The 25,782-nt window shown below is 50.8% G+C and overlaps 1 protein-coding gene across 2 annotated transcripts in view; it reads left to right on the top strand.

Annotated features, from left to right (window-relative positions):
- Positions 1 to 2,466: 2,466 nt before the first annotated feature.
- ASB18 (ankyrin repeat and SOCS box containing 18) overlaps positions 2,467 to 25,782 on the top strand; it is a 56,366-nt gene continuing 33,050 nt past the window's right edge. The window contains exons 1-3 of one of the 2 annotated variants that reach the window (XM_074364539.1): positions 2,467 to 2,732; positions 21,157 to 21,291; positions 24,753 to 25,020. In XM_074364539.1, the coding sequence (XP_074220640.1) occupies positions 2,528 to 2,732; positions 21,157 to 21,291; positions 24,753 to 25,020 (608 nt within the window). In that variant the 5' untranslated portion in view covers positions 2,467 to 2,527. The remainder of the gene's footprint in view (positions 2,733 to 21,156; positions 21,292 to 24,752; positions 25,021 to 25,782) is intronic. The other variant, XM_074364538.1, reaches the window with a different exon arrangement.

Raw genomic sequence — 25,782 nt, 5'->3', positions numbered from 1 at the left:
ACAACAACAACAACAACAACAACACCCAGGCTTCATTAGGTAGGAGGAAGGAGAATAGATATTGGATAGGAACTCCTACCTGGCTCCTCAAATGCAGATGGAGACATGATGGGAAAAGAAAAGCATCCGTGTATGGAACAGAAGCTGCAAAATCAGGCACAGGAGCTGAAAGGAGAGGGGTATATTACTCAGAGTTCTCCAGAGGAACAGAACCAAGAGGATGTCCCTGTTCATGTCCCTCCCTCTCTCTCTCTCTCTCTCTCTCTCTCTCTCTATATATATATATATATATATAGAATATATATATTCTTAAATCATATAGCTATAGATATAGATGATAATTTATTCCAAGAAATGAACTCATGCAATTGTGGCAACCAGCAAGCCCAAAACCTGCAGTGCAGGCCAGGAGGCTGGAGACCCAGGAAGAGTTGCAGTTCTAGTCCAAAGGCTATCTGCTGGTAGTCCTTTTTCGTGCTTAGGGGACATCAGTCTTTGTCCTAGTAAGGCCTTCAACTGATTATATGAGGCTCACCCACACAATGGATGGTCATCTGCTCTACTCAAAGTCCACCAATTCATCCCCCCACAAAAACTTCACAGGAACATCCAGAATAATGTTTTAACAAATATCTGGACACTGTGGCCTGGCCAGATTCATACAGAAAATTAACCATCACACCAGGAGATAAGAGAAAGTGAGAAAGGGAAGAGGTGGCAGAACTGGGACCCAAGATGGAGGGGGCTCTATAAAGGCCACATGAGGGAACAGGAAAGATGTCATTGAAGAGCACGAACTTGCAACCAGCAGATAAATAAGACGTAGAGATCTAACACACAGTAGAGTGATTCTAGGCAACAGTGTTGTATTCTGAACATCAAACTTGCTAAGGGACAAAGAGAGTTTCATCACCCCCGCCACAGGGTGAACTCATAATTCTGAGACATGATAGAGGTGTTTGCTAACAATTCAGTGGCACCCATATGACAATATATAAATGCATCAGATCAACATGATGTACTCCTTAAACTTACACAAGGTTATACTTGAAATATATTTCAATTCTAATAAATCTAAAAATTAATTGATTTTTTAAGCTACATGGCACAGCCTGTTCCCCTCCGATCACCATGTGCCCAGGCACTGCTGGAGCAGCTGGGCGTGGTGCCCAGGCTGACTTGGCAAGATCCAGAAACCCTGGAGACAGAGGTCATGAAAAAGCCCACTCCCCCCAGGAATACACAGAAACTGACACATGGTGCTTTGTGCTTCCACAGGGTGTGGAATTGGTGTTTTAAGCCAAAGTTAGCAGCCTTAGGAAGTACGGAGGCTGCTGCCAATAATATTTTACTTTTTTTGTGTTCACTTGTATCATGCTTTTGTCTTCTTGAGACCAGCCAGTCCATCTCTGAATTTGGAAGTCAAAGATTCTACTGTATTCTCAGTTTTAAGGCATGTCCAATTTATAGTCAACCAGACCCTCCTTTTAGATGAAGTGAAGGATACTGTGGTGTAGACATTACAAAATCTTCCTCTCAACTCTAATTCAAAAAAATACATGCACCCCGATGTTCACAGCAGCACTACTTACAGTAGCCAAGACATGGAAACAACCTCAGTGTCCATCGACAGATGACTGGATGAAGAAGTTGTGGTATATTTATAGAATGGAATACTATTCAGCCATTAAAAATAAAATAATGCCATTTGCAGCAACATGGATGGACCTGGAGATCATCACACTAAGTGAAGTCAGAAAAAGAAAGAAAACTATATGTTATCACTTATATGTGGAGTCTTAAAAAAAAAAAAGGATACGAATTTATTTACAAAACAGAGACAGACTCACAGACAGGAAAGAAATCTATGGTTACCAGGGGGGAATGGGGGTGGGTAGGAATAAATTGGGAGTTCAGGATTTGTGGATACTACAAAATAGACAAACAAGGGCCTACTGTACAGCACAAGGAGCTATACTGAATACCTTGTAATGGCCTATAATGAAGCAGAATATGAAAAGGAGTATGTATGTGTGTATACGTAAGTGTAAGTGAATCACTGCGCTGTACACAAATGTGTACAGAAATGAACACAACACTGTGAATCAACTACGCTTCCATTAAAGAAAAGTGCCTTCAATAGAACAGAGGTTCCAAGCCCAGGCTCAGGGAGGGGATTTTACAGGTTCCGGACAGAGTCTTGCTTTGATAAAAGAAGACACGGATCAGCAGTACCCACGAGAGCTCTTTTTTTAACAGCTTCGTCCCCCACGCCTTCTGCCTCTCACAAACAGGGCTCCTGCCCGTCTCTAGACCAGTGCTTCACCGAGGTCTCAGAGAGGTCCGTCCCCATCTCCGGGTGCGGAGGGGCTGGGGAGGGCTGTCGGCCGGCGCCGGTCCCCAGGGCTGAAACTGGAGCCGCGTCTGTTCTATTTATAGCCTCGCCCACAGCCCTCTCGGCACAGCTGCTGACTTTGGACTCAGTTGAGAAAAAGAGCAGGTTGGTCGCCACACAAACGACATCGCAATGTCCATCTCTGACCGCCTTCCCGATTACCCGGTCAGCTCGGATTTGGTGAGGAGATTAAAGTCGGCCCTGGACGCCGAGGACGAGGAGCGGGTGAGCGACTTGATCCGCTCCGAGGTTCGGCACGTGGACGCTGTGATCGAGCTGGCCAACGACGACTGGATGAAGGACCCCGCGGCTCGGCTGCCCCCCGCAGTGCTCCTAGGTAACCGCGCGCGTCCTGGGCGCCTGACCCTGAGGCCGCTGCCCGGCGCTCGGGGAGGGCGCTCGGGGAGGGCCAGTGGGCAGACAGGCAGCGGTGCGTGCCCGGCTCTCCGATTCCTGTTTATGCACGTACACCGGCTGCGCGTACTGTGCATATACGCTGTGCGCACTGTTACACAGTGTGTGTGTGTGTGTATACACTCAGTGTGTGTGTATGTACACAGTATAGGTGTATGTACGTATCTGTGTTACACAGGCAACAATTAAGGCACAATACAGAACATTTTAAAGGAGAGAGAGTAAGCCACGTGACCACCCCCCGACACGGTGCCTGTTTTCATTTCTCCACTTCTTTCCCCCGCCTATTTGCATGTGTAGATTTCCTCCACTTACAGCCGAGCGGAAGACGTGATTTCGCGTCCTGCTCTGTTGAGTTAATATAGCTAAAGTATTTTCCAGGCTGCTGCGTAGCAATCACCGATTGAGGTGATTAATCACCAAATACTTAAACCAAATGCCTGCAAGAGGGGACTGTGTGTTTACATTTTTAGTAGTCAATAACGCTGTAATTAGTGTCTTTATTAGCATTCATATGCTTTTTTTCTTATTCCTTAATAAGAAAGGGTTCTATCCTTAAGGATAAATTTCTAGGAACAGCATTCCTGGGACTTGGATAGGAAATTTTCCAAATTGTTTTCTGAAAGGGTTTCTCTTCCCTCTGGTAGTGAGTGTATGTGCCCCGTCACACCCTGAATATCACCGGTGATGAATGTTCACACTGACGTCTCCGATTTAGCAAGCTCGCCCTGGCCATCCGTCCTTTCCCTGCTGCTCAGGACCGACTCTCGTCTGTGGGGTTTGGGTTTTCTTTGTAAACCTCTTCACGTGTCTCCTCATTTCTTTACATCTTTTTTGTCATCTTATAGGTCTCCTTCACAGGACATAGATATTATCCCTTTGCTGTATTTGCTGAAAATATTTTCCCTGACCTGAGATTAACTTCTAATTGTGTTGTGCTGTTTCCCCGCTGGCCAGATGTGCCCTCCACGTTGTGTGTTGACTCCTAAGGAATGTTCTGGGCTCCTCTCCCTGCACTAAACAGACTCTTCCCCAACACACATGTGTGTGTGCACACACTTGGGTACACTTGCACACTCACACATGCACATGCACACACACGTGCTCAAATGTGTGCTCACACCTGCATGAAGGGCACCAGAAGGGAACGTGTCGGGGACCTCTGTGCTGCCGAGTGGAGCTTCAGTGTGATGGAGACAAAGATCAGAGACTGGAACTTCCAAGGGGGCGACCATCCCTCCGCTCCCTCGTGGTGTGGGAGCATGCCCCATGCTGCCTTTCGCTGGGGGTGTGAGCAAACTGCAGGAGGCTTTAGGGAGAAACCAGCTGCTGCTCCTTCTTTTCCATGGTTTTCCCAATATCTGGGACCCGATCAGGGTGAGGGCCCAGGAGCCACAAGCCCAGAGAGCAACATGCCTTTGTTCTGACCCCAGCTGTGCCTGGACGGGCACAGGACCTCCCCCAAGACAGAGCATGGTACACGCACCAATCCAGGAGCCTGCCCTGGGGGCACGGGGGGACTCTGAGATCATAAACTGTGCTTCGGCCAGGAGTATTGAGTTTTGCATTTGCCCTCCAGACCCACCCTGCCCTCTGCCTGCTGCCCACTCATGAGGTGACCTTATGAACTGCATCAACCTGGCTGGTTGTCTCTGGCCCCTGTTGGGTGAAGCTAACAGAAGGTGCCAGAAGGAGCAGGGAGGGCAGGATATTTGCTCTGGGGACCCGTCCCTGCCTGGTCACTGCTATGATTTGGATTCGTCATTGGGCTGAAGGCTCAGCTCCTGGCTGGCAGCTCCTACCTCCCAGCTTACCCCTTCAGACACAGGGATGGGGGCTCCCCCTGTGGCTACAGCCACCCTAGTTGGCGTCCCTGAGCCCTGCCTGCCTCTGTTACCCCCTGGACTTGCGCCGTCTGCTCTGCTGGGATTCTGACTAGAGCAAGTGCCATCTTGCCACATCTCCCTTTACCAACATATCCCAGCAGGTTGGGGATGTGTGGATTTGGAACCCTTAGTTTAAAATAGCATGTCTTTTCACATTATGAATTGCCCTGCGCTGTCTTTACTGTCCCCATCACTTTCCAAAACACTTGAAGCCAATGAAGTCTGCATTGAGAGCCCCGTTCCCTCCCACGACGGGCCCACTGTGTTCTAAACCACATTCGTGTCTCCTTCTCCACACTGGACGGCCCAGTTCAGAAGGGCAAGTTCAATGCTGGTGACAAGTTGTAAGGACTTGGGCTTGTTCTGGGCTGTTCTCATTTCAGGATGATTGTAACTGAAGACTAAGGGCACATTTTGTTACCAGTGATTCTTCTGCAGAAGAAGCTGGCGGGGCTGGAGCCCAGGGTGGAGGAGCAACACGCTCACCCCGGCGTTTGGGGTCTGCTGCTCTGGGTAAAATATGGGGGTAGGATTTGAAGGAAACAAGAAAGCTTAGGAAATGCGATCTAGGTGGGTGGTGACTGAAGGCAGTCGCCCGGGTGAGAGATGACAGGGTCAAAGCCAAGAGCGTGGGGCAGTCATGAAGGCAAGTGACAGCGGTGAGAAACGCTTGGGCGCTCGCTGGGCAGGGCGTGCTGGTGAGCAGAGGGCCGTGCCACCAATCAAGATGGGAATCCGAGGGACCCGCGGCGGTGACGATGTTTGTGATTTTGCTGTGTGCCTGGCAGCACGGTGAGTGGAGAAGAGAAACAGGAACAATGCGTGTGTCTGCCTCCCAGGCACTCGGGGCCCAGCCCATGCCGCCACAGGCGGGCTTTCGGGTGCCTCGAGAAGCTCCAGTCTTGGAGTGGGACGCTCCGGGGGAAAGCCTGGGCTCTGCCACCAGCAAGCTGTGTGACCTCAGAGAAGTCCCTTTCCCTCTCTGGGCCAGTGCCTTTCCTTATTAACTAGTGCATGAGATTCCTGCCGCATCCCAAGCAGAGGTCCCTGAGCAAAGCCCCACGGGAGAAGTGCACTTGGGAAGCGGCCCCAGCTGACCTTCCCAAGGGCACGAGGCAGACTGGCTGTGGCCTCACTGCCTGGGGGACTGGTGATTTGAGGTCACTCTTTGGAAAACGCTGGCTTGGGTCATTGTTGACCTCCCTCCACCCTCCAGGCTTCTCCAAGGCCATGATCCTGAGTGTTTAGAATCTTTGCAGAGTGGGCAGAACTAACAGCAATACCTTGAAATGTGGCCCGTCTTGGGAATGGGTACGGGAAAGAGTTTCAGTCGTCAGGAGGAGGAGCGTGAGGATGGGGCAGGGCCCAGCGAGCGGGCGGAGCTGGGGATGCCCGCCCAGGCCAGGAGGGGCCGGCACCGAAGGGCGTGCTGAGAAGGCATTTTGGGGAAAGGGAGGGAAAACTTGTCCATCCCAGGGACAACCCTGACTGACAGAACCCTGGGCATTGTTCAGAAGATGACAATTTGCAAAAATAAGAAAAAGAAAGGTGACAGTTCTCTCTGTTTGTCAGCGTGCATCTATGAGGGCCTGGCTTCTCGCAGTGAAGTCCCCGTGCTCATCTGTGAGCTTGTCACTCTCACCAAATAGAACAGAAAAAACAATAATTATTTATTTCTATGCATCCACGTCAGCATCACAACAAAAGCTCAGGGAAAAGAGGTCCCAGCCGAGGAGGTGGTGGGGATGACTTGTTTAGAGAACCCCACAGGTGTACCCGGGCCCCCTCGAGGTCAGAGGAACTGAAAACTTCAGCCCCAGCAGATGAGGGGCAGAGCGCAGGAGGTGCCGTCCCCGCATGGCCAGGAGGCAGGAGAGGGGTCATCAGTCAGACTCCCCTAAAGACACAACTCACCCGTGCCCTGGGAAGCTACCCGCTCGCCTGCCAGGATGCACTTGGGATGCCCTGTGAGACGCTGGGAAGTACATGGAGGTCTCTAACCAGCACTCAGCACCCCGGTCAGACTCAGACTGCCCCACTGTGAGGAACAGGGGAGACCATGCTGGGGGGCACAGCAGTCTGTGTGTGTGTGTGTATACGTGTGTGAGGAGAACAGGGCTGAGCCCCAGCTCATCCGCAATCTGCTCCCACATCTATCCCATCCCACCCACCCCATCCCAACAAGGACCTCCTCGCCAAGGCAACACCCAAATCTGGGGGTTTATGAGTCCCTCCTCTGCCTCCTTGGCTCACCCAGGCCACTCCCTCCTCCCAGACCCCGCATGGAGGGTGGCTTCTGCTAGAAAGGTGCCCCTGCCCGCCCCCGGCCCACAGACCCACCTCCTCCCTCCACAAGAGCACAATGCCATCAGTCTCCATCAGTTACTGAAACAAATGACCACTCAAGTTCAATACCTTTGCTATCACTTGGTATCCAGAGCCTGGTCCAGGGTCTTAGCCCTGAGAAGGGCACAAACTCTGAGTGTGGTGCCTGCATGGATGGGCCAGCCTCTTTTGGGCACGTTCAGCTGGGTGGACACAGAGGGCGTTTCCACTGATACAAGTGGCATTAGTCTTTCTGCGAAGAAGTATCTGATTCCGCTTTCTGCTAAAGCCAAGTCTCTCAGTTTAATATTAGCAACGACCTTTCCTCTTTGCAAAGCCTATGGGCTCACTAACCAGCAAGATCACAGGGACACAGAAAGGTGGGCGGGGGAGGGGTGGAGAGACCCCGCTTGCCCCCCAAACGCATCAACCATACAATTTGGTAACTGGCGTAATCAAACTACTTAAGAAACAACTGATTACTAATTGCTATTATTAAGGATGTCAGCATTCCATGATTTCGCTGCTGATATATACAAGTCAAGATGCTACTTGAATTCTTGATTGAAATAGAGAACTAGGGGCATGATGTTGTGTTTGGGGTGATGGTATTTAAGCATCTGGAGGCAAGTTAAAGAAATCCTAATTGGGTTTTTATTAAGAGATCTCACCCAGCAGCACGTATAGGTGGGGACCGAAGGTGGGTGGCGTGTGGTGGACACGGACCAAATGGAGTGCGCTGGCGGAAGTCGGCTGTTTGCTCCGCCGGAGCGCCTGCGAGCTGGCGCCTAGCGTGCGCTGCCGTCGGGGTACATCTACCTCCCCTCCCTGCGCATGGAGGGCCGCGGAGCCCACGGAAAACCGAGCGGGTGAATGTCAGCTGAACGAGCCCAGCTCCCGCCTTAGAGGACCCACATCTGAACCAGAGACAAGCATGTGGGCGTTGCGGGCGGGCGCACCTGAGACGTGGTGTGATGAAAGCAGCAAGGGGCCAGCGGTGCCGTGACCTGGGTCTCTGCCTTCCCTTAGCCACCTACCCACATCCCAGCTGCCTGTGTGGTCTTGAAACTGTCAGTCCATCGCTCTGAACCTTAGTTTCCTCATTTAAAAACATGGAGTCCTCTCTCAGGGTGTTTCTTGCTTGAACCAGGGTTCAAAGACCAATGACTTGTGTCTGTGGAAATTAACAAAACCCCGCTGCCTTACGCGGTGTGGTGCGTCCTCAGACGCCTGTGCAGACCCGGCCTCACCTTCAAAGGAATGGCCGGCTCCAGGCTAGTCGAGCAGGGAAGGTCTCGCCTGGGACGCTGGTGGGAGACTCGTTTATGGGCTTGAATCGCCAAACAGCAACAGCCTGGCCCGGGGCCAGCTTTTTTTTGGAGAGTTAAGTCCGCGGACCAGAGCACGGTGGCACTGGAATGAGGAGAGAGATGGAGGAGCCACGTGCGGTGAGGATGTCAGCACTGGGGGTGCATTTCCCAGGGGCTGTTGTCTTTCCCACTTTCCCAGCTGAGGAAAGTGAGGCTCAGAGAGGTTGAGTTTCACATCCCAGTTACCACAGGCGGAGGAGGTGGAAATCCAATGCTCTTTCCAGTGCTCCGTAATGCCTGTGATTGCCCTATGGCTGCATTTTACAGATGCAGACACCGAGGCCCACATGTGTTCCCTTACCGGCCAACAGCCAGTGAGGAGCAGCAGACAAACCAGGGATGTTTCCTGACTGGCAGTCAAGGGTTCTTGATGCATATCTACCCAGAGGCGCGTTGCAGGAAGAACCATGAAAAAACATCCCCAGTGAAGCTGTGTACAAACCTTTGACTTTACATCACATACACACATACACACATACACACAAACACACGCACACACACAACACCAATAGCATGGAGGCCTTCACTTCAAATCAGAGTATTAAGAAAAAACATGGATGAACGAGTGGGGTACTCGGCTGCAGAATAAAAACAGAAATGGGAAGCTGGAGGTCAGTGGCGACAGGGAAGGATGGAGAGGAAAGGGCCCTGCCGTCTCGGCTGCACACCCGGGTCAGTGTGTGTGGGGGCAGGGAGACCCTGCTCGAAGCAAAATGAAATTAAACCTTTCTAAGTACTTATAAATCAGCACCTAATGACACTATCCCACCACCAGCCGGAGCATTGCTCTTATTACTTTGATTCACAAGCCAGGAAAAGATCTGGAATTATGCACAAATTATTGTCCCATCTTCTTAATTAACGCTGATTGCAAAATTCTTGCTAAAGTCCTTGCTAACAGACTCAATTATGCGCTGCCTGAATTGATTCACCCAGATCAAGTGGAATTTATTAGAAATACACTTTCCTACAATAACATCAGATTATCTTTGAATATAGTTAAATTATTTAGGAATAAAATGGCTCCAGCAGCAGCCCTGGCTTTAGCTACAGAAAAATATGTCCTACCACCTAGAATGAAGATATCCTTTGCTTTCTACCAGACACACACCCTAGGCTCTTTTTTCCCAGAGGTAGGTTGAATCGCTGTGGTGAGATGAGCTATATAACTTAGAGCTAATGGTCCAGCTTCGAAGCATATGAGCAGAAAGAGAAATCCTACAGGGTCGAGTCTCAGCTCGCCCCAGGATGAACCGTCACTGCCTGTGGAACACAGTGAAATTGCAATTAGACTAAATCAGGGTATTTTCAGAATCAAAACTGAGAAACAGGCTAATAAAGAAATAATGTATGCTGATGACACACTTCTATTAGCATCAGTCCCCAGCGCGCTGGAGAGCTTTGAAAGAACAAAAAGAGACGAGGATAAGAGGCAAGAGGCTTTTCTACCTTTCCGGGATGACACTGGCTCCCGCAACGGTGTGCTCTGCCCAGGATAAACATTTCCCAGAGACTGACTGGAAATGGCAACACACAACCCATAGCCTGGTCCTGCTTTCCAGCATCGCCCAATGCCAAACTCAGCAGTCGGATATTGAACAGGAACTGGGCTTGTCCTAGCCACCATCCCTGGCACACAGCAGGTGTGTGATAAATGTTAATAGACCCAATAGTGTATAGAGGACCCTAAAAACCTCCGGGATTGGCCCTTGAAAGATGAGCATGGTCTCCATAGGCTGTGACGGGAAGGACAGGAACCCACACAGAGGGAGCACAGGGAGCCGACGCGGGGCACACAGCCCGCCTCGCACAGGAAGGCGGGACCTGCTGGAACAGGGGTGTGTGAGTCAGAGAAGAGGGAGGGACACCCAGGCAGGCTAGCTGTGACCGCATTGTGTGAGGCCACAAATTCTAGACGTGAGTGTTTACACCTCTTTGGAAAGGCAGTGAGGAGCCACTCAGCAATGGAATGAGATCATCTAATTGGGGGGGAAGAACTCTCACATATGTAGGAAGGCTGGAGGTGGAGAGACCGGGGCCAGGGGATACGGAGCTGCTGCACCCCCACGCCCCCTCCTCCTCCACCACGAAGGTCCCTGTGCCAACGCAGTGTGCCCGGCCAGAGCAAAACCCTTCCCCACCTCCCTTGACGCCAATAGCAGGCTGAACAGCAGGTCAAAGATGGCAGAACAGTCAGTGAACATGAAAACAGATCAATAGAAAGTACCCAGTCTGAAGAACAGAAATTGAAATGATTGAAAATGAAATGACAGAGACTGTGGGACCATAAAGAAGTTCTGACAGTCAACAGGAGGCCGAGAAAGAGAAGAGAAAGAGAATGGAGTGGAAAAGATACTTAAAGAAATAATTACCAAACTCTTCCCAAATTTGTTGACAGATATAAATGTACAGATTCAAGAAGTTCAGCAAACCCAAAGCAGGACAGATATGGGAGAAAAGAGACAAATACGTGTCTGGTGCCTGGAAGCTCTATTGACCGTTGCTGAGTCAAGCCTGCGTTGTGGATAAAGAGCAGGTTGCATGGGCGTGAAGGGTGGGAAAGGTATGCGGAGGAAAAGACGCAACGGCAGTGTCATGTTTAGAGGTGCACGTAAGTTTCCTTCCCGCAAACCTACAATCGTTCCCTACTGCCCACATCGAAGCATCGGCAAACTATGGTCCAGGGGCCGGCTACCTGTTTTTATAAATAAAGTTTTATTGAAGCACAGCCATGCTCATTCACTTACATACTGTCCAAGGCTGCTTGCATGCTACAATGGCAGAGCCGAGCAGTGGCTGCAAAGACCCTATGACCTACAAACCCTAAAATACCTACTATCTGGTGCTTCACAAAAAAGGCTTGGCAACCCCTGTCCAACAGAGTACAGTTCCAACTTTTAGCAGGTGTCCAAGAGCCTAGAAGATGTGCTGTGAGCTAACTTACTGCATCGTCTCTCCACATCCCCTCACCCGCCCTGTACCCCAGGGACTCTGATGGAGAACGGTGCTACTCGGAGCTCAGAGGGAGGGAGGTGTTGCTCTGCAAAGTGTTGGCCATGAAAATGGACAGTCAGCATTTAGAAACATGGACAGCCATTTGACAATCAATGTAACACCCATGGGTGTGATTCCTGAACTTGTAATTCTGCTTATTTCTGTTTTATTGTTCCCTGTAATGAATTATTATTGTATTTTGAAAAAGAATCACGTGTGACGAATTGGGACCCCCTCCAAAAAAAAAATCCCTGGTTCTTCACCTGAGGTGTTTGGGAAACTCGATTCCAAATCGCCCTCAATCCATTTGGCCCTTCCTGACCTTGGGCGGGGCACCTGTCTGCTCTCCTGTCTTCACCTGCTCTGACAACACATCCTTCCGCCCTTCCAGGTGGCCTCAGGGTTCCCAGTCCAGTGATGAGGGAATTTGCCTGGCAGGATATTTGCTGGGGACTCACACCTGTGAGGGGCAGGGAGGAGGGCGATTGGCAGAGGGGCAGCTGCCCTGTGGCCCCACCATGCCGGGCCAGGCCCGAAGGGGAGCCTTGGAGCTGATACAGGGGTTAGAGTTTTCCCACATAGGGTCACAATGGGAGGACCTGTTCCAGAACCTGATCAGTCATTGGATCTGCTGTGTCGGGAAGTGTACTCTGGAATGAGGTGGCTCTCTACCCAGAAGGAGCTGACAGCCGGAGCGACAAGTCCTCCCTAACAGCGGCGTCTGGGCAACACACCTCTATGTCCACCAAAGGTCTAGAACCCGCCGCTGACCTCGGCTCTGGGCCCTCAGCCTGCGGCTCCTTTCCTCCCCAGACCCCGCCCTGCCTGCCTGATTGCTGCCTGGTCCCCAGGTGCCCGCCTCCCAGACTCCACCCTTGGCCCCACCAACACAGCCCTGAGGCCAGTGACGCCCATTTCTTGCTCAGCCCAGAATGACAGGACACAGCTGCCCCACCACAGGCCAAGAGGAGGAAACAGACACCCTCAGGGGTCAGGAGCCATCCTTTCCTTCAATTCCATCTGTGCCCGGCTCAGATGCCAGGGAAAGCCTGTCCTACCCGCCCTTCCTGTCGTCACTCTGAGACCTTACTCGATGCATTCTCGTGTCACACCGGCACCTCCGTCAGGCAATGATCTCATTCCACTTGCCAGGTAACCTCTGCCTCGCCCCTCCCTCCCGCTAAGCGTAACACTCCTTAAAGGGAAGGATTTTTACTCTGAATGTCCGTAAGCCTCTAGTACCTAAAAAAAATGCCCTGTATGTGTGCGCTCAATATAGAGCATTTCCAAGTGGTGTAGAAATTTACCCTTCCACCTGCATACGTGGGAGAGATCAGTTTTACTAAACTCTTCCAAAACTGAATTTAAAAAAAACAAAAAACAAAAAACCTCACACAATCCAATAGGCAAAAACAAAACAAAACAAAACAGCAACAACAAAAACGCCTCTTACTTTAGCTTGCTGTTTCAAATTAGGAAAATTGGATGTTGTATTTATGCTTGGTAGGCATTCATGTTCCTTATCATGCCTTTTTCCTATTTTTCTGTTGGGAATTTGAAGCTCCCATTTTCTGCAAACAGGAAAATAAGGACGGGCACTTTACCCCCGTCAGACATCGCGGGGCCCCCCTTGGCCCTGGACAGGTTTGCAGAACAACCAAGCCGCTCCACCAGGCGCACCCCTGTCCTCAGCTGCAGGATCGGTAAATTTCTCGTCTCTAGAAGGGACGTGAAGGATGATACGGATACCAATCAGGCCAAACCAACTTCAGGAGAGAAGTATTTTGCTCCCTGTGTGATGTTCATAAAAAACAATCAGGCTGAACATGCACTTTGTCTCAAGAGGCAGGAGCTGCACTTGCATCGTGTAATTAAACCCCCGCGACAGCTGTCAGGGAACTCCATCACCTTTCTCAGGGAAAGCTGTACTGAGGTGCTTCCCAGCACCATCCCCTAAGAGCCCGGTGGGGACCAGGCGGCTGCATGTCACACTCAGCCACCGCGGACCGCAGCGCTCAAGGGCACCTTCACTTCTGAGCTTCCAGAAAAGCCCTCCTGGCCGAGTGATGAAAGCTGCACTTGACCTTCGGAGAAGATGGCATTCGTAATGAGAAGGGGCGGTGGCTTTGCAGGATCCGCGCTGGGCTGGGTAGCACTGTCAGGAAAGTAAGTCGGCGAGGCGTTTTGCCCTGCATTGCGTTCTTCCACCCGATGGAGTGGGGTCTCTTAATAATGGGAAATCAGGGCAGACAATTTAAGTCATTATTAATAGATACACTTGATCTGCGGAAGTAAAATGTTTGAATGTTCTGTTAAATGAGGTGAGCTGTGCTAACATGTTATTCAGAGAGGAGGTCAAGGTACGGTAACATTTTTAATGCTGACGTCTGCGTGACTAACTCCAGTGGAGGGGTGGGCTTGTCCTGGAGGGCTTAGAAACAGAGCCTGACACACCTGCCAGTTTTTTTTATTTTTTAATTTCTTTTTTCTAATTTAGAAATGCTACAGGGAGTGGGGATGAAGGGGGGGGGCGGTTAGAAATTAAATAGGGAGAGTGAGGATGAAAAAAGATGTGAAAGTAAATCCACTCCAGGACCTGCAACTGCTGTGCCAGGTGGCAGGGGTGGCAGGTTAGAGCCCAGTCAGGTTGAGCACGTGGTCATTTATAGAAACAGTTCATGCAGGAAGCAGAAAGTTGACCAGGATAACAGTGTCCACTGGCATATCTGAGAAGGTGCTCAGAATCTCACGATGTCCACAAGGGGCGGGGAGTGGATTCCTGCCCTACTATGTCCATTAATTTGGACACTTGACCCCAGAGGAAGCCAGACATTTGCCCAACCGCCCTAGGAAAGAATCCACACGGTTGTCCTTTCCCAAGAGCACGGCCTGAACACGTGGAAAGTCACAGCCCTGGAAAGCCAGCCGGACCCTGTGATAAACCCGCCTGCCCCCCTTTTCCGGTTCAGCTGAGTTATCCCAGAGGGTACCAGCAGAGCTCATCCTCAGACGCTTCTGAGGAAGAGAAAATCATTCATCAGTTTAACAGAGGATGCAAAGGTCCCAACATCACGTGAACGTAATAATTACCATTTGAACACGACCGTTCGCGTATCTCATTATCATTCCAAGGTGGATTATTTTTCGTCTTATTTGATCCAAAAGCAGAAATTCCCTCTTGTGAGCTGCATACGCTACAAGACTTAGGATGGAGGACTGGTCTTTGTGTCTCCCATGGACAAAACTTTATGCCTGTAAGTCCCAAAAATATTCTTTACAAAACTATATTCACACCCAGGGGACCACCTGAAGAGTCATTAGAGCCATTTAGTCCGTTCCCTCAATCATCCAGATAAAAGTTAGGCGTCCTCTCCGGCTTGCATTTTTGTCTTCTCTTTCTAAGTTCACGCCACACTCTGCAGTAAAAGGCCACCGCAATTAAATTTCTTTAGTACTCTGCCATGGTCCACCTGCACAAAGGAGGTTCCTCCGTGAAATAGATACCACTTGAAAGTTCGTTTGAAAAACTAAAAGCATTAAACATACTGATTTGGAGAAAATTTCATTCATCAGAACCCCTCTCTTTCAAGAACGGCACTGTGTTTGTTCAGGAGAATTTCCTTGACCAGCTCCCTGGAGTAGAAGCTGAAACTAGCAAGGTCTGTGACCGCGTGGAACCACACGAAAGGGACAGGGCGGGGCGGAGGTGTTCATGGTTGCACCGGAGAGAGAGGAAGTCCAGATGGAGACTGGTGGAATAAGGCTGAATGAACTATGACAGACTCTTCACTGCCTTCAGTATAGTTACCAAATCCGCTAAGGGTGTTGTTAGCGGGCTAGCTTGAAAGCAAACAAAGCAACCAAAACATACAGAACACTCACAGGCGAGCAGACACAGAGGGAGGGCAACGCGAGGCGGCAAAGCATAGGGGGTTCGGGGATTCCAGGGAGGTCTTGGGTTACACAACGTCAGGGGTCCCAACCAGTAAGGGAACTTAAGCCGACATCTAACTGACCGAAGTTATTCTATACTGACCTGCTTCGAGTGTTTGAAAATCAAGTGAATTAATTTGCTGTACTTAAGTCACCTAGATTTAGGAATAAACATCAACACAGACTAACCTCTAAGCTTAAAAACAAGAAAGAGAAACCTCTAGTGCCGGAAGCAGGAGCGCCCCCAGCAGCGAGGGGCAGCCTCAGCCACGTGATCCACAAGGACGGCAGGACCCTGTGGGCCTGGGGTGTCAGTGTTGGCCTGGGGCACTGCCTGAATCAGCCCGGGGCGCTGGTCTGCTGGGATCTTCTGGAATCCTGATTATGTCGTGCTCCACGTCAGCCACCAGTGTGATACCCAGCAGTTCGTATGGTCACTCAGATCATCAGTAAGCGTACTGTACAGGGTCAGCCTGAAAACAGAGCCTGGGTTTCCCTTTTGAGCAACGGTCCTCAGCCTTGGCTGCACATTAGAAGCACCTGGGAAGTTTCTAACGGTCCTGATGCTCAGGCTGCACCCTCCAACACATCACATCAGAATCTCTCAGGTTGAGATCCAGGCATCAGTATTTTTTCAAAGCTCCCCAGTAATGCCATTCTACAGCCAAGGCTTGAACCACTGCTTTACGGGGACCATGAGTGTTATTTCTCCAGTTGGAGTTTGTAAGCAAGATTTTCCTTAAAAAGAGATCCAGATTTTTTTCTATTTTCTCTAAAAGGTTTTCGACTTTCTATTACAGGCTGAATCATTCATACCGTTGCCTACATCTCTTTGCATGTTAATGAGATAACCATATCACAAGAAAACCCTTTCAGTCCACGCTGACTTCTTCCTAGTGACCCACAGAGCTTCAAGTGCCCCCTCTTCCTTTTCTAAATCCTCCCAACCCATCTTCTTCATGATCCATTCAGGGATTTTGCCCAGGACTGATGTCAATTCAGACCTTAAGGAATCAAGAATTTTTCCTATTTGAAAACTAAAACCCTGGTCTTCTGGTCCTTCTTCTGTTTTATCACAGTTTCTCAAAGATTTTGATGATTACTGAGCAACTTGATACACAAATTCACTCTTGGAAGAAACTGAGCTTTCATATGGACCAAAGTAGACAGAGAAGATAAGACTTGAGTTGCATCTTGAAGGCTATGCATTGCCTTTTAACCAAACTGATAAGGGCGAGGATGATAAAAAATGGCTTGATCCAGGCAAAGTATGGATGGGCATGACCGGTGTGCAGCAAGCAACGAGAAGCCCAACCAAGAGCGCTGGGTCAGGAGACAGTGTTAATCACGTCACTAAAGGACACTGTTCGGCCGGTGGGAAGGACAAGAAAGAACTACTGTGTGTTAGGGTCCTATGTCACTGCTTGTTTCCATGTGGCCCTTTTTTAAATTATTGAATTACAGTTAACATAAATATTATATTAGTTTCACTATTTTTATACATTATGAAATGTTCACTGAAATGAGACTAGTTACCATCTGTCACCATTAAAACTTACAATATTATTGACTAAACCCCTATGTGTAAGACGGTGGCCCAGTTTCATTCTTCTGCATGTACTGTCCAGTTTTCCCAGTACCATTTATCGAAGAGACACTCCCCCGTTGTGTATTCTTGCCTCCCTTATTGTGGACTCATTGACCATATGTGCATGGGCCTATTTCTGGGCTCTGTTCTGTTCCGTCGATCTCTATGTTGGTTTTTGTGCCAGTACCACACTGTTTTAATTACTAAAGCTCTGTAGTATAGTTTCAAGTTTTGTTCAGCTTTGTTCTTCTTTCTCAAGATTGCTTTGGCTGTTTGAGATCTTTTGTGGCTCCACACAAATTTTAAGATTATTTTTTCTAGTTCTGCGAAAACTGCCACTGCTGTGTTGATATGATTGCATTCAATCGGCAGGTTGCTTTGGGCACTGTGACTATTTTAATGATACTGATTCTTCACATACATGAGCACCAAATATCTTTCCATTTGTTTGTGTAACCTTTCATTTATTTCCTCAGTGTCTTATAATTTTCCAAGCACAGGTCTTTTACCTCTTTAGGTAAGTTTGTTCCTAGCTATTTTATTTTTTTTGATGCAATTGTAAATAGGATTGTTTCTTCATTTCTCCTTCTGATAGTTTGTTATTAGTGTATAGAGATACAATCAGTTTCTGTATATTAATTTTACATCCTGCAACTTTACTGAATTCATTTATCAGTTCTAGTGGTTTTTTGATGGAATCTTCAAGGTTTCCTATATATCGTATCATGTCATCTGCAAATAGTGACAGTTTTACTTCTTCCTTCCCAATCTGAAAGACTTTTTATTTCTCTTTCTTGCCTAATTGCTGTGGCCAGGACTCTATGTGTTCCTTGAGGGCAAATGTGTTATATGTTTTGTCTCTGAATCCCCAAAACCTAACAACCCATAACGGTATTTATGTAATACATAAATGATTATTGAATGAATAGGTTGGCTCTCAGCCATTTGTGGGGCTTTTTGCTTTTGCTCTCATTATGCTTGACTTTTTAAAATCTGAGTCATATACACAGCTATTCCTCTTCTTTAAAGCAGCAACAGCTCTGCCGTGCTTTGGAACCCATCTACACGTCCTACTTGTGAAGCCAGTCCTGTCTGCCATGAGCTATTTTTAAAGCTCTTACAAAGAACCAAGTGTGTTTCTGGACTACTGCTCCCTACCCACTGGAGTCAAGCTTGGATATTCAGAGAACTGTTGACAAATATAACGCTTGGAAGGCTATATTTAGCACAGAACACATGGTGGAGTGGCTCTTGCCCCTGGACTCACCTCCAGGGTCCCACCCCTTTTAAAAATAACTCATGACAACACATATCAGGTAGGAAAGAATGCTCCAGTGTAACGCGAAGTTCAGGCTCAGGCTGGAGCCGATTATGGCCGCACATGAAATGTCTTTCAGAGGAGCATCGAACTACATACTACCGGTCTGAGAAAGTAACAGGGCAGAATGGCTATGTTTAAAGAAATGAAATACCCAGAGAATTAATATTGCTAGCGAAGTCACTAGAGCAACTACAGAATATGGGGAGTGGGGGGAAGAGGGGAGAGTAGATGGCTTTACTCCAGCGTGCACTCGACGAGGGAAACGCTCTCCATAGCGTTGCTGTCCATCATTTTCCATACACACATGCCTCTTGGGTCCAGTGAAGCCTGGATGTTCCTCGCAAACGTGGTCTGGATGTTCTTTACCTCTGTGTTTCCCACAGCACCCAGCAAAGGTACACTTTAAAACAGGTGAGATGAGTTTTCAAAGAGCCCTCATGGTGTGGAGAAAAAGGAACCCTCCTACACTGCTGGTGGGAATGTAATTTGGTGCAGCCACTATGGAGAACAGTATGGAGGTTCCTTAGAAAACTAAAAACAGACTCACCCTATGATCCAGCAATCCCACCCCTGGGCATATACCTGGAGGAAACTCTCATTTGAAAAGATACATGCACCTCAGTGTTCATAACAGCACTATTTACAATAGCTAAGACATGGAAGCAACCTAAATGTCCATCAACAAATGATTGGATAAAGAAGTTGTAGTATGTATATACAATGGAATACTACTCAGCCACCAAAAAGAATGAAATAATGTCATTTGCAGCAACATGGGTGGAACTGGAGAGCATCATCTTAAGTGAAGTGAGTCAGACAGAGAAAGACAAATACTATATGCTATCACTTACATGTGGAATCTTAAAAAAAAAATGACACAAATGAACTTATTTATAAAACAGAAACAGACTCACAGACATAGAGAACAAACTTTTGGTTACCAGAGGGAAGAGGGAGGAGAAGGATAAATTAATAGCTTGGATTTGCAGATACTAACTACTACATATAAAATAGATTAACAACGAGGTCCTACTGTACAGCACAGGGAACTATATTCAATATCTTGTAATAACCTGTAATGAAAAAGAATAGATATGTATAACTGAACCACTTCTGCACCCCAGAAGGTAACACAACATTGTAAATCGACTACACTCCAATAAAAAAATAAAAATTTTTTAAATTTTTAAAATAAAGAAACTGCCCCCAAAAAAGAGAGAGAGAGAGCCCTCGTGGAGCATACAATGGACAAAGTCTTCTGAAACTTGGTGAAGCATCTTTACATGCGGGGAAAGGTGAGCTGTGCAGGGAACCCCACGCCCCAGCATCCAAGTCCCTGTCCTTGGCCAGGCAAGAGTCCAGGTTACCACCTTGCTCTTCCCTAAGGGAAGACGTAGCGTGGCCAGGAATAAGAGGAAGAACCACTGAGGAACTGGCGTGTAGCTGAGCAAGTTTCCAAGAGCCCAATGCATGGGTTCTTCCAAGCATTTGCATTGAGGACCCGTGGTGGATGAAGCACTGTGCTAGGTACTAAGGAGGTGAAGAAGCAGAAGCTCATGGTCAGGTCAGGGCACAGACGAGTGACCAGCAGGGCCAGCACCAGGGACGGGGTGCTGGACAGACAGCAGGACCAGCAGAGGCGATGGAGAGAGCAGGACATGGGAAAAGAAGGTGCTCCAGGCATCCAGGGGACGGAGGAGGTACAGCCTCGTGAGCCCTTGACTTCAGGTCTTTTTTCCTGCTGTCTCTACGCTGTTTGTTTGATTGCAACACCACACAGTGACGGATCCCACGGGTCCCTGGTCTGCCGCTGGCACCGAGGGGGTGGGGACTACAGTTACTCACACCTCCCTCGGGTCTCTGTGTATGACCCTCCCAGGCATGTGCTTCCCTGCTTCCCTGGGCCAGTCCAGAGAGTGCCCTCTTGACCCTCCTTCCTCCCTCCAGCCTCTGGTCACGTTTTTTACTGTAACTCACAGACACAGGCTCCTGTGACATCACAGACATCACAGGAGCTGGTAGCCCCACCACAGTGGCCCGTTCCAGCTTCCTAGCAGGAGAAAAACAAGAATTGGAAAAAATACATGAGAATCGTGTTTTATCTATGTTATCAGAGAAGGTGGCCTTATTAATTTTGAGACAATAAAATAAAGCCCTGAACTACACTGCAGCAAGGAACTAGAAAGTTACTCAAAGAGCTATTACCATCCATTAAAAAAAAAAAATTTTGCAGCATCTGTCATCTTGGGCAACAGGTGCACATTTGGGGATCCGTTCTCAGCAACTAGAAGGAACTCACAGGCCACCTGGGACCCCGGAGGATGCCTTTGGGAATCCCAGGTCTGTCCTACGGAGCCTCCCCCAGGGACACTCGTGCAGAGCCTGGTCACTTGCAGCATCCCGCTGGCCCTTCCTCGCACATGCTCAGGGCTGGTGCAGCCCCCAGAACACATCACGCACCACTGGCCACGGCAGCTGAGGGGGTGGAAGAGACGAAGACACCCTACAGGGCAGGAAAGAGGAGCCCCGCCTATGCCAGGGTGTCTGCCTCGCCGTGTGGAGAGCTGTTCTGGAGACACAGATGTGTGTCTCTAGAGTTTACATCAATATAATCACAAGAGGGTGGCTGAGCACTTTGGTGTCTCGGTGGTCACCTGACGCTGGTCATATCAAGTAACCATTATCACATCGGAGCCCACAGGAGTTATAAATACACCGCCACCAAACCCCAACTGGACGACAATTGAGTAATGACAATAGAAATAGCTCACACGCCATAAGACCATCTTTCCCCTTCCTGGAGAACTTTCCTGAGATCATTGCAATGGAGAGCCGGCCAGAGCCAGTTAGAGGGCAACTTCAGATCTTTCAGAAGATGGAAAAAGAGCCTCAAGCAAGAACCGGGCCCCCAGTGCTTGAGTACCATGCAGCCTTGGTCACGGGAGACCTGGGCCGTCTCAAGCCCCTCATGGACCAGTTCTTCCAGGACGCCAACGTGGTGTTTGAGATCAAGAAGGATGAGATGGAGTGGCATGCGAAATCCGCAGGCACGTTTGGACTGTCAGGTACCTTTGCTCCTTTAAAGCTCGGTTATTTATTTTTAAGGAGTTATTAACACACCTCTGAAAGTATGACTCCAGGGTGTAGAGTGCTCATACGAGTGCTGCATTTAACACAGTCGAGCAGAATTCATCAACAAGCCAAATTTGGTTTGCAAGATTTTTAAGATGTAGGTTTTAGGTGATGGGATACGAGAGATCAAATTGGAAAGGCCAAACGGCTGTGGAGGAGCGCGCATCCGATGCTGGAGGTGCCGCCTGTCTTTAAAAAGGAGCTTTGGTTCAGGTGTTGATCTGCCAGTGGCCGCGTCGGGCAGCCAGGGAGGCAGGAGATAAAGTACGCCTCTCCTTCGACTGTACCCGGGGCAGGTCCCTGGCGGGCAGTGCTGGTCAAGTTTCCCTAGGAATCCGTGAATACCACGCTCCAGCCAGGTAGCTGGGGCCCAGCCAGCATCACAGAGGGAGAGCTCTCAGGAGACACTCCTCCTGGAACCCTGGGGAGCCGGAGGAGGGGGAAGAAACCAGAGGTCCTCCTTAGGTCGTGTACATCTGCATTCTTGCCACCTGAACACTGTCGCTATGTGCTGGGCAGGCAAGCGTACCCCACGCGGAGAGACGCCCCCTCACCCCTACCCAGGGTGAACGGGATGGCTGACCACCAGGCTGCTGCCTGGCTTCCTAGGCTGGCCCTCTGCACTGGGCACCTTCCTGCTGCGTGCCCTGAGGCCACATGTTGACCGAGAGGGTTCATGTGTTGCAATCCACAGCAGCTCTGCCAGACTGTGAGGATTTGAGACCCTGTGGGCAGTGGGGCCATCGGCCAGTGCCCCGGGCCCCTGACTCGTCAGCTCTAGGTGGCCTCGAATGAGGAAGGGCGGTTTCAAAGCACTGACACCGTCTGTGTAAACCGCACACAGGAGAAGGGAATACAAATGCTGCCAAGGAGCCAGGCCGCGCAGAGCAGCCGGCGAGGCAGCAGGGGCTGGGGGCAGGCTAACAGGGATCCAGCATGGGCAGCAGCCCCTTCCAGCCAAAGGCACCCCAGAGCTTTTTGGGGTCTCCTTTTCTCCGCCTGAGCCAGGTGGGGCACACGTATTCCTCCAAAGGGCTGCGTGATGATTCAATCAATAGTGCCAACTGCCTGTTCAATGAATGTTTTTTTTAAATCACGTGCCTCCCAGCCCTGGACACACTCACAGGCTCAAATGTTGCAATTTCAAATAGATATTACTGGTAAACTACAGTCTGAATCAAAGTCTCCTTCCTTTCTACCCCTTAATCTTTCTGCCCCTAAGTCCAGCAGTTTCTACGGCACATCTGTACAACAGCAGGTTAGAGCATCCGGGCAGTGGAGGGACGTGGGCTGCTGTCGAGCCAAGGACCGCCCGAGAGCTAGTGCTGGCTCAGGCGCAGGCTGGGAGAGAGGGTGGGCACTACTGGATCCCGCGCTGGATTTCAGACCAGCCACCCGACTTCTCGCAGCAAGTCCAGCAGCAGAAATGACAAAACCGTGTCTGAGAGCAGTGGGCCCCCTCGGCTCTCTCTCACATGAGGACTTTCTGGTGGCCAATTCCAGCTCCTCCTGAAGGGAGCCGGGGGAAGGGGGTCCACTTAGCAGGTTCGCAGTGGCTGGCCCCTCAGTACCACACCCACGATGAAATGCTGGCCCCATTGAGCCCGCAGTCCTGGGGAAGCATGCACACGGAGGAGCTGATGTTCGGAGGGATGTCCCATGTGGGGAGAACCCTGCTTCTGTGTTCCTCCTGGTGGCAGAACCTGGGCCAGGGGATGGGAAACAGAGGAAGCTGATTGCTGATGAAGATTTTCTGGTTGAGAGAGCTGCCTCAGAACAGGATTCTCTTGAAGGCCTGATGGAAGCTCATCGCTACCTCCAGGGACCGGAGAGGGGCCTAGTCCTAAGCCACGGCTGTCCCAGATGCCCACCCATGGCCCCTTCCCATCAGTCCATGGCAAGACTTGGAATCTTGGGTGGGGGAACTGATGGGGGTTGGAGTAGGGCTGGGAACTTAGCAAGCCCTAGAAGATGGAATATCGCCTTCCTGGTCCCGCAGTAAGTAAACTTCCTGTGGAATCAAGAACCAGGAGCTGGGCCCTGCGAAAATGTAGGTCATTGTTCTCATCAAGGACCATAGCCATCCTCCACCCTCAAACCAGACCCAGTCTCCACTGGAAAGGGCAGCCCAAATCACCCCAGACCCATGTCCCCAGGGCCTCCGGCCACCACCATCCACCACCAGGACAACAGGCCCCCTCCCCCGACACCGAGTGGGTACAACCTCCCGGCTGGGCCTTGGGGACGCGGGGCAGGCTAGAACGGTGCACTGCTTGGAGGTAGGTAATTATGAGTGGTCTTTCAAAACTGCTCAGCATGGGTCCCGGGAAGGAGGTGGCCTGTGAAAAGGGTCTCCTCCGCAGCTCATTACAGCCACGGTATCGATTCTTCCATCATTATCAGAAGGCACTCCTGCCATGTGAAATCCTGTCCCTTGAAGTGTATTCACCAGGGACAACTTTCCCCCATTTCCAGGAGCGCTCCTGACCGCTAACAACCTTCCACGGGCCTTTTGAAAAAAGCCCAAAGTTTTCAGAAAAGTGAAATGTATAGCACTTGCTCCATTCATCCCTCAAGAAAGAACAACGCTATACACACACGTACACACGCGCGCACACAAAACCCTAAAAAGCACAAAGAAACAAACCAGAATTGTGCTCAATGCGGACCACCGCATCAAAGCACGCTTCTGAAACTCAGCCACTTCCAAGACAACGAAACTTTCTGAGTCCTTCTCTTGAGTGACCTTGGTGATGTGGGTCCCTTTGTTTTGTCTGTTGTCTTCTCCTCTGAATGATAAAGGGGTAAATTGGGGGCTGATAGAGGACTAGGATTCCAGAAAAATCTACAGCTCACTTTCCTCCCTCAGGCTGCCCCTAATTTAGAGCCTGGAAAATGTGAATTCCTGACTTAAATTCTCCCACCGTCCACTCTGCTTGTTCAGCTTTTAACTCCTCAAACCTAACCCTAACCCTAACCCGAGTCCCCAGTCACCCCCATATTTGGCAAAACCCTCTTGCTTCTCAGTAACACCACCCGGCATCTCTCTAGCTCAGTTTCAGTCTCTCCTTTGTGTTTCTCCTCCCGTGTCTCCAGCCCTGTCTTCTCAGTGTGTCTCTGCTCCGTGTGCTGTCACACGCTCTTCCTCCCTTCTTCCTCCACTTCTCATTCCCTTCATTTCTCTCTGCCCCGCTCTGTCCCCTAGGCCTCTCTCCATCCCTCATCCCGTGTGTGCGCCTACCTGGACACCAGGTTTCTCTGTCCCTAACCTTTGCGTATCTCCGGACACCCCTACCTGGTCCTTAACTTATAAAGATGGTTTCACCCTATTTCAGCCCTGATGGACGCCGCCCCCCACCAGAGCCCCAACTCAGCTTACCTCTCCCCACCCCAGGCCTCTGGACCCTGGAGTACAAGCGCGAGCTCACCACCCCGCTGTGCATCGCCGCGGCCCGCGGCCACACGGCCTGCGTGCGCCACCTTCTCGACCGCGGCGCGGACCCCGACGCCAGCCCCGGCGGCCGCGGCGCCCTGCACGAGGCCTGCCTGGGGGGCCACACAGCCTGCGCCCGGCTGCTGCTGCAGCACCGCGCCGACCCCGACCTGCTCAGCGCCGAGGGCCTGGCGCCCCTGCACTTCTGCCGCACGGCCGCCTCGCTCGGGTAAGGACCCGCGGCCCTGGCCACCCCCCGCCCCCGACCCCTGCCCCTGGGGCCCCGGACGCGGCCTGGGACCCCGTCCCCGCCGCCCTGGCCGCCCGGAGCCCGCTCGGAGCTGGGACCCGCCCACCGCCCCACCCCGCCCGCGGGCCCCGCCCCCAGGCCCCGGGGCCCCGGCCCCTCCCGCCGCCTGAACTCTCCCGGGCCGGCCCGGGAGCCCCCGGCCGCCGCCGCCGCCGCCGCCGCCGCCCTCGCCGGCCACCCGGCCCGCCCCGCCGGGCTCCCCGCCCTGGCCTCGGGCCCCGGCCCCGGGCCCGCGCGGCTTTAATTAGCGCTTGATTGCGAGCGCGAGGGGGGAGGCGCCACACGGAGGTAATGAGCCGGTGATCACCGGCCCGCAGACGCCGGCGCTGGAGAATGCTAAAAGGCCACTGGCGGGGTTGGAGGCTGAAAAATTAGGGGTTTTAATGATAATTTTATGCAGAATAATTGTCACAGTGTGACATAAATGGTTAGCTCCTCGGGCGGGGCTTCAGAGCCCCGCAAGCAGGCAGGGCTGTGCCCGCATTTTCGGGGCCCACTCCCCACCCCCCACCCCCAGGTGCTGGGGTTCTGTTGCCGCCAGGTCCGGCCCCGCGGGTGTCCGTGCAGAGTGTCTGTGCCCTCGGGGTCCAGTAGGTCCCAGGAGAAGCGACGGGGGTCACCGTGTCGCTGCACAGGATTCATGTTCCGGTTTCTCAGCTTGTGCTGTGTCATCTCGACATT

Source organism: Camelus bactrianus, chromosome 5 (genome assembly GCF_048773025.1).
Source record: "Camelus bactrianus isolate YW-2024 breed Bactrian camel chromosome 5, ASM4877302v1, whole genome shotgun sequence".
NCBI classification, from domain to species: domain Eukaryota; kingdom Metazoa; phylum Chordata; class Mammalia; order Artiodactyla; family Camelidae; genus Camelus; species Camelus bactrianus.
This window is presented reverse-complemented; position numbering and strand designations above follow the sequence as displayed.